The following is a 16,200-nucleotide window of genomic DNA, read 5'->3' as shown; positions in this document are numbered from 1 at the left end:
TGCCAGGCTGTGACAGTCCTGGTCTTGTCCAGAGTGTGTGTCAGTGCCCAGGTCAGACAGTCCTGCTCCAGCAGTACCAGGCTGTGACAGTCCTGGCCTTGTCCAGTACAGAGTGTCTGTCAGTGCCAGGTCAGACAGTCCTGCTCCAGCAGTGCCAGGCTGTGACAGTACTGTTCTCTGGGCTCTATGAGTGATGTAGTTTAAATGATTCATAAATGTTCATGAGTTTTCAGTTTCTCTGACTGTTGTTGAGACTACAGGAGCTGCTCCTGCTGACTTTCTAGATGTCAGTCCTCCTTTATTCTCTTTTAAGGCCTCGGTGCAGTATGATTTTTTCACCATCCTTCTGCACCTCTACCCTGCAGTATTATTGCCCTCTTTATATTAAATTCAAAACTGAGTTTCTAATTTTTCCTTTTTTTTCCTAATGTGACCGAGCATATTAATACCTCAGAAACGTTTAGATTAAATGCAAGTGATGATTTTAAGATCTTTTAAATTGAGGATTATAATGATTTAATACAGGTAATCTAAAGAATATAATTTATCTGATTTTATTTTACTTTGACGTACTGTATTATACACACTGTTAATGTGCTCTAATACTGTTAAAATGTGTACAAATGTTTTGTTACATGTCAGGGGTGCGGTTAATAGGAGGCAGGAGTCTCTGCTCTGGCAGAGTTGAGGTTCTGCGAGGGACATCCTGGAGTACAATCCGTGAGGCTGACTTTGACATGAAGGATGCGGAGGTCGTCTGTCGTGAACTAGACTGCGGATTTCCAGCAGACTTGCTGAGAGGGGCTCATTTCGGAGAGGGACAGGGGCTGATCAGGACAGAGGAGATCCAGTGTCGGGGAAATGAGACCAGAATCCAAGACTGTCCCACCTCAACCAGGGAGAACCAGAGCTGCACTCACAGCAGTGACATCGGCCTGGTCTGTACAGGTGAGAGCACTGCTGTCTATACTGTTTCCCAGCTGTATAAACTCTTCAATATCACATTCTGAGCAGTGTGGGATAATTACTTTTCTTCCTCATAGCTTTCCCACTGATCTTTGAGAGCATTGTGTTTCTACTGTGTCATCATCTAGTTTAATTAAATATCTAAAGAAAAAATGGTGTAAAGTCCTGATTTTTTTTGTCCTTGCTTTTTAGAAAGTGTTTCATCACTTTAAAAAAAATATCTGCCTAAGTTTAATATGCTTGTATTTTCCATTTCAGAGCACTGCATATTGAACCAAAAAACTAATTTCTTTGGATCAGTCAGTGAGCTGCAGCAGGCAGTGGTCTTGTGGTCATGTGATTTCCACTTTTCATGATTCATTTTTATTTTTCACAGTGCGATAGATAATTGGTCTTGTGTTTTGAAGTTAAATATTCAATAATTATGCGTATGTATGAGACGTTTTTTGTTGTACAATCTACCTTCTGTAAAATCAACCTTAATAACATTTCATACTGTATAGCTCCTGACTCTCCTGTCCTTTGTATAAAGTCTAGTGATGTTAATGCTTACGGATCCTGACTTGTCCTCTCTGCAGAATACAGTGACTACAGGCTGATGGGCGGCCCTGACTCCTGTTCTGGCCGGGTGGAGCTGCAGTACCGCGGTGAATACAGGACAGTGTGTGACCAGTACTGGGACCTGAGAGATGCCACTGTTCTCTGCCAGCAGCTGGGCTGTGGGGAAGCTGTAGCAGTTCCAGGACAGGCCTGGTTTGGACAAGGCAGTGGATCAAGAGGGGTTGATGTGTTTGAGTGCTGGGGCAATGAGACTCATCTCACCTGGTGCGCTGTCTCTTCATGGGGCAGAGCTGCTTGCTCTCATGGGCAGGATGCTGGAGTCATTTGTTCTAGTAAGAATCAATGCATATTCACATTTTCAGAATTAAGAAAGCTTTAAATAACAGATCAGTAGGATGTCTAATCCAAATTTCTGCCACTTGCTCATGAAGCAACCAAATCCATTTACATGGTCTTGGTCTCCAAGTCAGGCATATCAGACCAACTGTTCAAAATGCCAGTAAAAGCAATCTTCTTACCAGAATCACTAAATATTTCTCACTTTTCAAACTGGCCTAACCTCCAAAGAGCTCCAGCACATCTGTTGTCACCTCTCACCCAGCTGTCTTTCCCACAGTCCACAGTACAACCATGATCACCTCTCTCTCTGCCTTCTGTTCCCATAATCCTCTCTCATCTCCACAGAGCTCCAGAACAACTGTGTTCCCAAGATCCATCCACTTTATCTATCCACATCTGCTTTCTATTTAGCTTCCATTACCCACATTCATGCTGTTCTATAGGACACTACTCAGCTGCTAATTCCAGCTGCACCCACCCTGTGTAACTGAACAAACAAGCCAGTTCACATTCACATTCCTCATTCACAACCTCTCTGCCACAGATGTCCACACTACAGGTTGTGCTCCTTTTAGTGTCCCAGTGAGCTGAGCTCACCTGCCCAGTGCTGTCATAACCATCCTCACTCATTAGGAATGATCTAAAGAGCTTCTGCAAGAAGGCAGTTGAGGTGAAGGAGGGCAAAAAGAAAAGATGTGCACAGTTGTCATCAGCCAGTGAATATTTATATATTCTTATACGTAATAATTACAGTATTAGAAGAGAGTATAGTATTAGAAGAGAGAGAGTGTTATATTAGAATTTCACACCCTGTCTTTTTATATTTTTATAAACATTATGACTATTTTTGAAACACTATGTAGACATAATAAGCTGTGGTGTATCAAGTTAATTTTACAAAATAATATTCCTAATAACACCTCTATGAGTTTATTTTGTTTTACTGATGTGTGACTGAAAATAATCTTGATTTTCATTTTTTTTAGATTCCTTCCTCTCAGCTCTAAACGGTGGAGTCCGGCTGTCAGGAGGAGAGAGTCACTGTGATGGCCGGGTGGAGGTTCACTACAACAGCACCTGGGGGAGACTCCTCCAGCACTCCTGGGGCTACAGAGAGGCCTCTGTGGTCTGCAGACAGCTGGGCTGTGGATCTGTAGTGGAAATGTATTTCCCCTCTGTATATGGTACAGGCGACAGTGCTGTGTGTCTGACAGGTATTCAGTGCTCTGTAGTACAAGTCTATAACTCCTCTCTGTATGGGACAGTAACAGTGTTGTTTGTCTGACAGGTATTCAGTGCTCTGTAGTACAAGCCTATAACTCCTCTCTGTATGGGACAGTGACAGTGCTGTGTGTCTGACAGGTATTCAGTGCTCTGGGGATGAGACTCATCTGGTGAACTGCAGTTCTCCACAGACAATCAACTGTAGTGATGGACAGGAAGTGTCCCTGCTTTGCTCAGGTAGGAGTCATTTGGTCTATTTGATCTTTTTTTATTAGTTTAACTAAATACATATATTTTGATACCTGTTGCACTGACCTGGTAGAAGGATACTGGAGCCAAGAGCTCTGAGTAAAGCAGGCTGAGCAGACAGACAAAAGTTAAAATAAATGTGGGCAGAATTAAACAATTCACATTCTCTACCAAAACACACAGGTCCTTCTGTAAAAACTTTCCTGGAGAGATTGTCTCAGGTTGACTTCTTTGGCATCTGTTACTCTCTTCAGTGAGAATCACAGTTCTCACTCCGGCTTCAGCTGACATATTGCCCTCTTTTTAAAAAGAATTACAAAGGGTAAAAGTCACCTCAAACCCTAAACATCTCCTATAAAGACCCTTCTTTCTTTCCAAAACCCAGTCAACAAACCTATTCTACAAAATAATATATTTAGTACAAGAGCTCCATACTTGTAGAGCTCCGTACTTGTACGTTCCCAGTCCTAGTCTTATGATTTCTACTCTCCCGGCAATTCAACTCTTCACTTGTTCTCGACTACGACTCCGCCTCCCGTTTTTGTACCTTCTGCTCTCGGAACCTTCCCGGCTTTTTGACCTCCTAGCTTTTGTCCAAGACCATGTCTTCGTCCCTCATTTTGGCACTGAACCACAGATACCTGAATTGCCACGCACGGGGTCCTACCTCCCCTAGCCTGGTGTTACGTGACACAGTCACTGTGCTGCTAAACTCTCCAGAATCTCTCCCTTCTTATAGTCACTGTGCTAGTAGATTATCTACTATCTCATACAGTCTGAAATGATATTAGATTTTCTGTGTTCCACCTTCTGTGTGTCCCCAGTTTCTAGTTCACAGGAAGATGGACTAGCAATGCAGTCAAACAGGTTAAAGTAAATTTCAATGTCTGACACATTTTGAGTATGTGCAGTATAAATATACAAAATATCCTGTAAACATGGTAATGATACTTTTCTCTCTCTCCGCAGGCAGTGCTGATGTGAGGCTGGCTAATGGTGCCAGTCCCTGTGAGGGGACAGTGGAGATTCACTATAAAGGAGAGTGGGGGGCAGTTCGCAGTATTATCTGGGATCTGGATGATGCTACAGTGGTGTGCAGACAGCTAGGCTGTGGATCTGCTATTTCAGCACCAGGAAGATCTCACTTCGGACCAGGATCTGGATCAGTCCTGCTAGGCTTGGTCTCCTGCAGAGGTTCGGAGTCTGCGCTGAGGCACTGCAGAACAACTGAAGTGAAACACTATGGTGCTTCCCATGACTCTGATGCTGGAGTGATCTGTTCAGGTAGGAGACATAGAATCTTTTCATCTTTTCAGCCTCCAGCACTGAGGACAATTAAAACTCCTTCACTGATCTAGAGTCCATCATCATGATCCATCTGTCCATCATCCCATTCCCACTGCTCCTGTCCTGCTGAGACCTGCTCACTGAGAACACTCCACACTGTCACTGTGTGCCTTTATTTATAAATCCAAACCATATAAATTATCAACCAGCTCTCACTAACTTTTTCCCTACAGTTATTCCTCCTGCTCTCTTACTGTCTACTATTAGCTAGGAATATTCTTAATAAACATACAAATAAATCCTTTAAAACACAAATCATATAGTATTTATAAATATAAGCAATAAATATATGTCATACATAAATTATAATTTACTGATAATTATATTCTATAACTATATGAAGGATAAAGTGTAAATTCAGCACATGACTCTTCAGTTTGGGAAAACTCATTTTTCTCATTCATGTGTTTGTACAGCAGGATAACTGGAAGTGTCTGAGACTATCTGAGCATGTAGTTCACCTTGTCTTCCCTGGACATTGGGTGTTGGTCAGTTTAAACAGCCAGACTGTGGTCAGTGAGTCTATATTTAGTTATCTGTCTGCCCTTACTGTTTAAACACTGGAGAGGCTAGAGTATGCTGGGGTTCTGGTGTGCTGTGGGGTGAATTGCCTTCTCTCCAGGTGTCAGTGGATCTGGTCAATATCAGGTGTGTTTTAATGGTGTTTCAGTGTCAGTGATCTGGCCAGTTTAAGGTGTGTTTTAATGTGTTTTCATGATATTTTGGACTCAGTGTTCTAGAGCTTGGTGCTACAGTGTGTTCTGTGTTCAGGTGCTGTACCAGCTGGCCAAAGGGCAGACTTTTGGTGGTTGAGTAACCGTCAGTCTGATACAAATGAGCCCAGAATTGATTTGTGCAATGAGCTCTCAATACTGAATTGTATATAAGTATAAATGAACAAGATCAAGTTCTGTTGGCTCAGTCCAGTTGTTCAATGATTTTGCTATTGAAGATTGGACGTCTAACCTCTTACCTCCTCTGTCATATTGGAAAATAGGTTGGGTTATACTGAACCATACTCATGATGATGAATTAAAGTTTAAAGATTGGCACTTAAAGAGCCTTTAAAGGCCTCTATGGGTATCTGATGTTCCTGAATTTTCTTGCAATGAACTATAGCCAGTAGCTGACTGCTAGACCCTGGTGTGTGTGAGTAGTGCTGAATTAAATTACAGTGTGTCTTTCACTGAGATCTGCTTTCATGTGAAGAAACACAATCCAGGTCATGTCCACATTGTCTGTCAGTGCCCAGGTCAGTCAGTCCTGCTCCATCAGTGCTGGGCTGTGACAGTCCTGGTCTTGTCCAGAGTGTCTGTCAGTGCCCAGGTTAGACAGTCCTGCTCCAGCAGAACCAGGCTGTGACAGTCTTGGTCTTTTCTAGAGTGCATGTAAGGGGTCAGACTGGTCAAGGACAGTGATCTGTTTCTTTGTTCTGATATCCCTGCTCATTGAGGTGTCACACTGGTTAGTGACAGTGATCTCTGTTATTGTTCTGATATTCCAGCTCATCGAGCTGGTCAGGGACAGTGATCTCTGTTATTGTTCTGATATTCCAGCTCATCGAGGGGTCAGGTTGGTTGAAGGCAATAATCTCTGCTCTGGAAGAGTGGAAGTGCAGCACGGAGAGACCTGGGGCTCAGTGTGTGACTCTGACTTTGACTGGCAGGACGCAGAAGTTGTCTGTCGACAGCTGGGCTGTGGGATTCCCTCACAGGTGCTGAAGGGGGCTCATTTTGGGAAAGGGGGGAGACAGGTCTGGACAGAGGAATTCCAGTGCCAGGGCAACGAATCTCAGATTTTCTACTGTCCAAAGTCATCCACAAAATCACAGAACTGCACGCATGAGAACAACGTGGGACTGGTATGTTTTGGTAAGAGCAGGATAATTGATTCCATTTATTTTTAATGTAGTTCCTAAGTGAAATAAGAGAAGTTTAGGAAAGACAGACAACACTCAACTCCTGCCAGTCACCTGCTCACTGCAACATAAATCTGCAGCATGTCCTTCCCAGTAGTCTTTGCTCTATAACCCCTCCCCTGATTCAATGTCAATACAGCAGCAGCAGCAGCCCTGTGTCTTTTGATACAGGGGCTCTGAGTGTCTCATCCAGTTTTTTTTTTCTTGAAGTGTAAAATTAAGGCTGAGTAATGGTAATTATATGTAAAATGGTTTAGATTTGTTCTCTAAAAGAAAAACAGAAATAACAAATATAACTTGGACCCGCTCTGTTCTGCCCTTGAATTCACACAGCTGTTTAATCAGTAAAGAGCTGAATAAGCCTCATTCATCAGTGTTAGTATAACTCTGTCTGAGTCAGTACTGTGGATTTAATCAGTGAAGAGCTCTAGACTTCCATTCATCAGTGATGTTATGTTGAGGGTTTACTGTATACTTGAAGGCAGAGTTGAGGATGCTAGATGTTGCAGGATATTGTTGTGTTGTGACACTGTGTCTGCTCTCCCCTTGTCCTGTCTGCAGGATACACAGGGTTCAGGCTGGTGAACGGCTCTGACTCCTGCTCTGGCCGAGTGGAGTTACAGTGGCTCTTCAGGGACTGGGGGACAGTGTGTGACCTGTACTGGGACCTGAGAGATGCCAGTGTTCTCTGCCAGCAGCTGGGCTGTGGGGAGGCTGTAGCAGCGCCAGGACAGGCCTGGTTTGGACAGGGCAGTGGACCAGTAAGGGCTGATGTGTTTGAGTGCTGGGGCAATGAGAGCCGTCTCTCACGCTGTGCTGTCTCTTCATGGGGGAAAGCAGGGTGCTCTCATGGACAGGACGCAGGAGTCATCTGCTCTGGTGAGAATCAAGTTTTTAAAAATCATGTGTTTACACACAGCAGCACACTGTCTTCATGACTGACCAAATAACTGCTCTGTTACATACAGCCAGTAAAATGATAGAGATGCCCAAATGTTATTTGTTAATGCATTTCAGTGTATTTTCACTAAAAATACAGAATTTTTTTTGTTATTCACATCACCGATGAAAGAATGTCCTGGAACTCAGTATACTGTAATTATATTATATTATATTATATTATATTATATTATATTATATTATATTATATTATATTATATTATATTATATTATATTATATTATATGTAATTGCCTGATATCTGTAATAATCCATTAATTAACCCAGAGCACAAGTAAGCAGGGTACTGCACAAAAGAGAAAGTGAGAATCCGGAGCTCAAGGTTAATAGAAGTAATTTTTGTGCCACACACACAACTGACACGACACTCCACTGGTGAAAGATCAATCCTGTGGACAGTAATGAGCTCCTTCCTTCTCTTTTACAGACTCGAAAAGTAGCAACGATTCCCTTGGAAATGGTAAAGTGAGAATGATGACTCATTTTGTCATTAGTCAGTTCTGTTTTATTGTAGTTTCATTGCTGGTGTTAAATTGCTCCTCTCACACACAGCTCACACTCCACTTTCTCTCTCTGTGTGTTTGATAGGTATCCCATCTTCCTCTGTTCCTTCCTCAGTAACACCAGGTATGAACCGGTCCTTGTTCTGAATCTCCAGGGCTTTCAGTGTGTGTTGGCATCTCTGTTACTCATCTCAGACTGTGGCTTTGTGAGGCAGCAGGTGTGTGTGGAGGTTTTCAACACTGTTCCACTCAACCTCTCTAACACGCACAGTCAGGCAGCAGGACATAAAAGCTGCTTGCACTGCATCTGCTGTCCCTTAGCTGATGTTCAGCAAATTATCTCCCACTAGAGGTCATAGTGATCTCTTAGATCTACTGCACTGACCTCTGACTCTCTGCTCCTAGACCAGCACTCCCTCAGGCTAGTTGGAGGAGGAAGCGACTGTGCTGGGAGGCTAGAGGTTTATCACAATGGATCCTGGGGGACAGTCTGTGATGACTCCTGGGACCTGGCAGACTCTCAGGTGGTGTGCAGGCAGCTCCAGTGTGGGGTGGCCCTCAGTGCCCCAGTGCCGGCCTCCTTCAGCCAGGGAACTGGACCCATCTGGCTGGACGAGTTGGGCTGTCTGGGGAACGAGTCATCTCTGTGGGAGTGTCCCTCAGCAGGGTGGGGACAGCATGAGTGTGGACACAAGGAGGACGTGGGAGTGGTGTGTTCAGGTACAGGTCTCCAATCACACCAAGACTGTATTCATACAACAGCGTGTTTGGTGCCAGGAGCAAGTACAGTATCCCCAGTTCTAGACAAGAGCAGGGACAGTAATGTGAAAACAAATTGTTGTTGTTTTGCACATTGCCTGTTGCTGTTTTTGCACACAGCCTGTTGTCTCTGTCTTTCTTTTATTACACAATTGTACTGTTGTTTTTTGTTTGTACTCCGTATTGTCTGAGAGCTAGCTAAACAGCATTCCGTTATACCATATACCTGCATATAAGTATAATGACAATAAACCTGAACTTGAATTTGAAATAGTATTGTAATTGTAATTGTATTTGTAATGGGGTGCTTAAGAATAATTAATAATAATAATAATAATAATAATAATAATAATAATAATAATAATAATTGCTTGCACTTATATAACTTTTTTCTGGACACTTCACTCAAAGTGCTTTACGGGTAATGGGGACTCCCCTCCACCATCACCAATGTGCAGCATCCACCTGGATGATGCAAGTCTTAACATAATCAAAAGATTCTCAATTTGGATTGTAATTTACAGAAAATTTACAAACTGATGTTGGCACTAATTTTAACAAATATCACCATTGCATTGTTTTTTATTGAAAAACAACATTCCATTACATTACATTAATATGATTTTGGGAAAAAAGATTATGATATCCTAATGTCACAGTAGTTCGCAGACACACTGTTTCTATCTGAGGTCTTTAATCTAGAAAGTCTGTGTCAGTTCAGAGCAGGGTTCTCTCAGTCTGTCCACTTGTGTGTCCCCAGAGTTCAAGGAGCTGAGACTGGCCGAGGGCTGTTCTGGTCAGCTGGAGGTGTTCTACAATGGCACCTGGGGCAACGTGTGCTCAAATAGCATGAGTGAGGACACAGTGAGTCTGATCTGTCAGGAGCTGAACTGTGGGAAGAGTGGGCGTGTCGTTGATTCAGCCCCCAGACGGGACTCCGCTCCTCACTGGCTTGATGAATTTAAATGTCGCCCTCACGACTCCACGCTATGGCACTGCCCCTCCTCTGCCTGGAATCAGAACCAGTGCACAGACTCAGAAGTGGCTCTGATCACCTGCTCAGGTAAGAACTCCCTCTTCCACCTGTCTGAGGGTCGTCAGGGGCTGGATGTGTGTGTATATGAAGAAGAGGGTGAAGGGGAAGGAGATCATGACTGATAAATGAAATAGACAGCCCAGTGTTACACTGTATTTGATCACACCCTGTGTTGGACAGTAAGACACTGAAGGTCAGAATTATGGTGGGATGGCCCAGAAGCTAATTTGACATAAATCTGTCTTCAGGTGGGGAAAACATTGACATCTAAACACGTCAATGATTGATTGGTTTCATAAACACTGCTCCTAGTAGCTTTTATTGCAATCTAAAAATGATGTTTGTGACTAACATGCTTTTCATTATTATCAGAAAAAACAGGGGAAAGAGATCATGACTAGATTACAGACAGCCCAGTGTTTCACTGTATTTGACCGCAGTCTGTTGTGGACAGTAAAATTGTGAAGGTTAGGATTATGATGGGATGGCCCAGAAGCTAATTTAACATAAATCTGCACAAAACAGGGGGGGAAACATTGGCACCTAAACACCTAAACACATCAACAATTGATTAGTTTCACAAAAACTGTACCTAGTGGCTCTTATTACAATTAAAAATGATGTTTGAGACTAACATGCTTGTCATTATTATCATTATTATCAAAGACAAAAACAAATAAAATATTTTGAGTTTCAAGGGAATTTTAAATGTCTTAATTGAAGAGAAAGTAATGTTCGATCTGTACACAACAGGTAGCGGTTGCCAAAGAGCACTAGTTGTAAAAGTGTAAAAGTGATTTCATATTGTTTATCCCTAGCAAATAATGTTCTGTATTTGTGGTGTTTATCTTGAGTCACACAATATCTGTTTAGCCTTGCCCATTACTGATGTAGCAGCAAGGCTTATTAAAAATACAGGAATTAAGTTTGCTGCTCCCTTGCCTGATAAGGAACAACTCCAAAGGCTGAGACACATCAACCACCCTAACAAATGGTCATCTCTGGCACCTTACTGTCTGTGAGATTCCAAGGGAGTCTCATCCAAAGTTGTTTACAACTCTAAGGTCAGAGTGCATTGTTACTCATCATCAGCTAATCAGGACCTGGTAGGGCAGGTTAACCCCACGTGGGTCTCTGATGCCCATGAAACTTTCATCCAATGAACGACTGTAGTTCCTCCAGGTAAAACAAGCAGCACAGGGCTTCCTCAGCGAGCCTTCTGGACATTCTCAGACTCAGCTCCTCCTGGAAATTCTCAGACTCGGCTCGGACCACCACGTAACGGCCAGTGTGTCCGAGTGCAGGACTTTCCTTTGTTCTAAGAGTCGAGAACAGAGGTTGCCAACGCATAACCAAAGGATCCACCCAAGGTTAGCCCAGCAGCAAGGCTCGTGAACCCACTGCGAAAGCTCACCTGATCAACAAGTGAACTACGGTCGGAACTGTGGACAGCTGAATCAGTATTCAGAACTAGGGCTACATCAGGAACGAACCGGTCTTCTTCCTGTCTAAAGAGTGTGACCTTCTTGGACCTGCAGTCACTTTTCTTCTGTGCACAAACTCGCTAGTTCAGGCAACACTAACTAGCCGGTCTTCGGAGAGCATCAGCAGTGCACCGCAGCAGAAATCTCTCCCTCCTTATCTGTCACGCCCTCTGCAGCCAGAGGGCGCTCCTTCTCTGTCCTGTCCCTAGTTTCCGGTCTGCTGTCCTTCCTGTCCCTCTCTTTCCTTTGGGCTATATATTTCCGGGTCTTGCACTCTGTCCTCGCTCAGCATTGACGTTCGGATGTCCTGAGACCCGCCTAGCACCAGGGCGCCCCACGTCCGCTCCCTGAGGGCATAGGTTTCTATACGGCATTCCTGAACACTTTGCACTAATGAGCCCGGGCCTTTTTCCCGTTTCGCCGCTACGCATATGGGTCTTTTTCCGCTCTCCTGCTCCCCACGGTTAGTCCCTTTGGACCTCCGTGACATTATCCTTCTCTCATGTCGAACCAGCACTGCCTGGCACCGGGCCAGAGAGCACCGATTGGACACAGCAACAAAGCCTGACACTGCTTCTTTGTGTCTGCAGGAGATCTGAATCCACACAGATTGGATCAGTATTCAACTTCACTGCATTACAGCTCGATAATTCAATTGTTATCCTAACCAGTTGATATCAATTTAATTCCTAAGAGTTATGTACTTGTTTGAGTATCTAGTGTAGAATTTGTAACCAAGTTCATTTACTAAACGGTCTAAATGAATGATATACTGAATGTATGTCCCTCTTGGTTTGTAACTCTTCGTGATTGAATATACCTTTTGTATTCTGCTAACCCTCACTATAAGATCTGTTATATTTATATGCACATTTTATGCATTAATAAATATATTCTCATGTAATAGTATGTAAACCGTGCGTGTGCGTTGTTTGAGTTATCCCGCAAGGTTGATTCTAATAGCCATCAAAGAATCATTTTGTGACTTACTGCTACAATTAATAATTGTCCCAGTAAATACACAAAACCCCTACATTTATTGGTGCCTCGTGAGAGGATGCCTACACTGATTAGAATATTTCCCACTTCTGAGACTGAACAATCTGCTAAATAGGAAATAAGGTGAGCTGTCACTTGTCAAAAGTGATGAATGTTAGTTTTATCAGACCCCTGAACAGAGTTTAGTGTTTCTAATCCCTAATCCCACAGTGTGTAAAACATTAAATCCAGTGGTTTACCAAGTGGTATGCATGCAAGTGTCTTACAAATGTATTCAGACCTTCACACAGTTTCCATATTTTGTAGCTTTACAGCTGGCAGTCACAGCATTTTCAAGTTGCAATTAATATTTGTTATATACACAATCCATACATTAAAAATTAAAGTAAATAAATATCTAATACAAAAGAAAAAAGAAGACGTAATGACTGCACGAGTACTTATTCCTGCAGCTAACATATTCTGACATGATACTCATTAATGTCAGAATGTCCAGTATAAAAGTTATTAATCTGAAATTAACAGGGTTTTCCTTCTTTTAGATGAAGAGAAGAATTCTTTTAAATCCTGTTTCACAGCCTCAGGCCAGGAAACATGTTCAAGTGAGTTTACAAAATGTGTCTGTATGTTGATAAAATAATTCAATTCTTAAATTTTATTTCACAAATAACAAATACAGTCAGTGCACTGAATTAGACAGTAGGCTAGCTGTATTTTGTTTTGATGTTTATTAAATGTGTCAAACCAGGAAGGAGGAACATAGAATGGAACACAGGCTGGTGGAGTTTGTGTCTCTGTGTCTGTTAATCAGGTTTATTTAGTTCCCTAGACTATTGGCCATTCAGGCTGGTTGGAGGAGGAGGTGTTCTTCAATTTTGTTTCACAAATAACAAATAGTCTGTGCACAAACCAGACAGTAGCCGAGATGTATTTTGCTTTGATGTGGATAAGATGTGTCAAACCAATCTCTAGACTACTGGCCCCTCAGGCTGATGAGGTTTGTGTCTCTGTCTGTTAATCAGTTTTATTTTGTTCACTAGACCAGTGGCCCCTCAGGCTGGTCGGAGGAGGAGGTGCCTGCTCTGGGAGGGTGGAGGTTTATCACAATAGCTCCTGGGGGACAGTCTGTGACGACTCCTGGGACCTGCAAGATGCCCAGGTGGTCTGCAGACAGCTGGGCTGTGGAGACGCAGTGAGCGCAGTGGGAAACGGATCATTCGGACCAGGAAACAGCACCATCTGGCTGGATGAGGTGAACTGCAGGGGCAGTGAGCTCCACTTGTGGGATTGCTGGCACCCTCCCCTGGGACAGAGCGACTGTCGGCACAAGGAGGACGCTGGGGTCATCTGTACAGGTGAGTGGGAGCTGCTGGAGGCCCCAGGGTATTTGGGGCTGCTCTCAGTACAGGAATACAAATGTAAATAATAATGAAGATGCAAATACAAATTCTGCCTATTAGAAAAACAATTAGTATGAGCCCTTGTGGCCATTAAATACTCTATATTAGTGCAGTGTGTGTTTGTCTTGGCTCATCATCTCTCTTTCATACTCTCTGAATCTCGACCCATCCCTTTTCTTTTTTTTTTAGGTTGGGAATCTCAAAGCCATCCAGTGAGAACAGGTAATGCAGTTAACAGAAGGGAATAAAATACATTTTGGTTTGTCTAAATGATGCTGCTGGCAGATTGCATGATTTTCAGAAGTACTGCTCTCTCTGTGAACTGTGGCCTCTCTGTTTAATTTTTGTCAAGAAATACAGAAGAATTGTTGTGAATCTTGTCATCAAAAAACATTTTATCTTCTATTATAGCTCTTCCTACTTCCACCAGCACTTCTTCAGTGAAAACAGGTAAATCCCCAGTTTCTAATCTCTGTCCAGATTAGATCACTACTGAGATTGAAGATTAAGACACAGAAGATCATTTTCTGATCTGTGTCCCTCTCCCTCAGGCACCACCAGGACAACACCCCAGACACAGCTTCTGGGAGGCCTCTCCGTCTCGCTCCCGGTCCTCCTGCCACTGGGGGCTCTGCTTTTTGTGATGTTGGCCCTGTTAGTGTGGCAGCTGATCCACAACAGGAAGCTGAGGAAAGGTAGGGAGGGAACTAGTGACTCTGGTGGTCACTACTATCACTCACATGAAACTGATATGTGGACTTTACTCTAAGATCGAGATCTGCAGAAATTTGCAGATGTGAAGAATTATAATATTTATGTGCACAGATGCCCAAGACAAAGTTTAGCACTGAACTGAATACCTTCTATTCCCCTCACTGCATGTTAATCCTGAGTGTTTGTTTCCTAACACAGCCCTATCTAAGGGAGCACACACCCCCTATCATGATGCTGTCTATGAGCTAATAGAGTACAAACTGGCCAGAGAGGGAACCTACAACATCTCCGGGAGAGGTGAGTGGAGAGAGTGTTCAGGTGTGATTGGTCTTCACCCTCTGAGGAGGATCTGAAGACTTACACTTGTAGAATATCTCACCACACTGGTTTCAGATAGTAGTTCTTTCTCAAGAGGTATGTCAACATGAGTAAAGAAAATCAGCACAGCACTGTGCCTGATCTAAAAACAAACTCTGTGTTACTTTTCACACTCTGGCTTCTCACACAGTGGGAACAGCCAGTAGAGGACAGTGAGGCTGCTGTCTGACTGCAGGTATTATTGATCTGTCCTCATGTTCACAGGGAGATTCCTCTCTGACGAGCTGCCCTCTGGATACAATGATGTGGAGGATAGTGAGGGAGACCCAGTACCAGGTGAGGGGAGATGGAGTCAGGGGGATCAGTGTGGGAGTGGGGCATCTGCAGTCCAGTACTCACTCTCATCCCAAACCAGGCTGAAATCTAGAGAACTTGTGTAGAAAATCCTGAATCTTACAAATATAACCTCTGGTGTTTGACACCTTATTAACTCTGCTCTTCAGTGTTGCCTAATGCTGGCCTGATCTTAACAGATTACAGAGGCTAAGACAAAACAAAACTAGACTTTATCAATAGAGGGAGAGGATACCTTTAAAGAATAGTTAGGCTGCAGCTCTAACTAGTGTTGATGCAACAGTTACTGTTTCCCTCAGGAGCAGAAATCAGGATCGTTGTCCCACTATGATGATTGGGAAACTAAAGGCAATAGACACTGCCTTTCAGATGAGATATTAACACCAGCATCCTGACCTAATTATTAAAGATTCTGGCGATTGCTGTTTATAAGACTCACCCTGGAGTTTTGCCTTACTTTTATCTCACAAAGCATTTAGAATTGCACTTTACTATAACTACATAGAAAACATATTTTACTTACTTTGCAGTTCATATGAACATCAGTTTGTTATTAATGTTAAAAGTGATTGCAGCACTGTGGTAAAGTGAGTCAGAGTCCTGAAGTGTATATTCTCTGTGTCTCTGTGTGGTTCAGGAGACTCGATAACGTCTCTGAAAGAAGAGATCCCAGAGCACTATGATGATGCTGTAACTGTACCTCAGAGACCAGACGCTTTGTCAGGTTGGTTATTTCAGTCCAGTCCCAAAGAGAAACCCTGCACCAATCCCAGTGAGTCTGACTCTCTACTCTCCCTTTTATCTCAGCCTCTGAATACTGGGTTTTCAGTTACTCCGCAAGAGTCACATTAAACTGACTCTCTATGGTCTCAGCTCTGCGCTATCAGTCTGGGTCACTGTGCTGCCAGTGTCCAGCTCCTCTTCAGTATCTCATAGGTTTCACATCTTCACCCCGCCCAAATAAGTTAAAATCTAGGAGTAGTTTTATATTTATTATGGAAGTGAATAGGATTAGAAATCAGGTTCCCTGATCTCCCGTTTTTAGTCTGGAATTTTAGTTCTAGTGTGAT

General features: G+C 43.1%; 2 protein-coding genes across 2 annotated transcripts; both read left to right on the top strand.

Annotated features, from left to right (window-relative positions):
- The first annotated feature begins 635 nt into the window (after nt 1-635).
- LOC148670311 (scavenger receptor cysteine-rich type 1 protein M130-like) lies at nt 636-7,584 on the top strand. The gene is made up of 4 exons (XM_088632960.1): nt 636-948; nt 1,545-1,859; nt 7,166-7,365; nt 7,573-7,584. The coding sequence occupies exons 1-4, from the start codon at nt 636-638 to the stop codon at nt 7,582-7,584; spliced, it is 840 nt and encodes a 279-aa protein (XP_088489086.1).
- LOC148670310 (antigen WC1.1-like) lies at nt 738-15,997 on the top strand. Its single transcript, XM_088632958.1, has 16 exons — nt 738-948; nt 1,545-1,719; nt 3,206-3,327; nt 4,309-4,623; nt 6,243-6,557; nt 7,166-7,477; nt 8,472-8,786; nt 9,586-9,888; nt 12,887-12,946; nt 13,385-13,699; nt 13,934-13,966; nt 14,156-14,194; nt 14,296-14,439; nt 14,657-14,755; nt 15,041-15,112; nt 15,768-15,997. The coding sequence occupies exons 1-16, from the start codon at nt 738-740 to the stop codon at nt 15,980-15,982; spliced, it is 3,045 nt and encodes a 1,014-aa protein (XP_088489084.1). The 3' UTR covers nt 15,983-15,997.
- The last annotated feature ends 203 nt before the right edge of the window (nt 15,998-16,200 follow it).

Source organism: Lepisosteus platostomus, chromosome 5, assembly GCF_059453375.1.
Source record: "Lepisosteus platostomus isolate fLepPlt1 chromosome 5, fLepPlt1.hap1, whole genome shotgun sequence".
Lineage (NCBI taxonomy): Eukaryota > Metazoa > Chordata > Actinopteri > Semionotiformes > Lepisosteidae > Lepisosteus > Lepisosteus platostomus.
The sequence above is the reverse complement of the archived record's forward strand: the minus strand, read 5'-3'. Positions and strand labels throughout refer to the sequence as shown.

What these genes read in the sequence shown, in the direction of transcription:
- LOC148670311 (XM_088632960.1), top strand. Translation starts at nt 636, where the DNA reads ATGTCAGGGGTGCGGTTAATAGGAGGCAGGAGTCTCTGCTCTGGCAGA. An exon ending in CATCGGCCTGGTCTGTACAG is followed by an intron (nt 949 to 1,544) that starts GTGAGAGCACTG and finishes TCCTCTCTGCAG; the next exon opens with AATACAGTGACTACAGGCTG. An exon ending in TGCTGGAGTCATTTGTTCTA is followed by an intron (nt 1,860 to 7,165) that starts GTAAGAATCAAT and finishes TCCTGTCTGCAG; the next exon opens with GATACACAGGGTTCAGGCTG.
- LOC148670310 (XM_088632958.1), top strand. Translation starts at nt 738, where the DNA reads ATGAAGGATGCGGAGGTCGTCTGTCGTGAACTAGACTGCGGATTTCCA. An exon ending in GCAGTTCCAGGACAGGCCTG is followed by an intron (nt 1,720 to 3,205) that starts GTTTGGACAAGG and finishes TGTATGGGACAG; the next exon opens with TGACAGTGCTGTGTGTCTGA. An exon ending in AAGCCATCCAGTGAGAACAG is followed by an intron (nt 13,967 to 14,155) that starts GTAATGCAGTTA and finishes CTTCTATTATAG; the next exon opens with CTCTTCCTACTTCCACCAGC.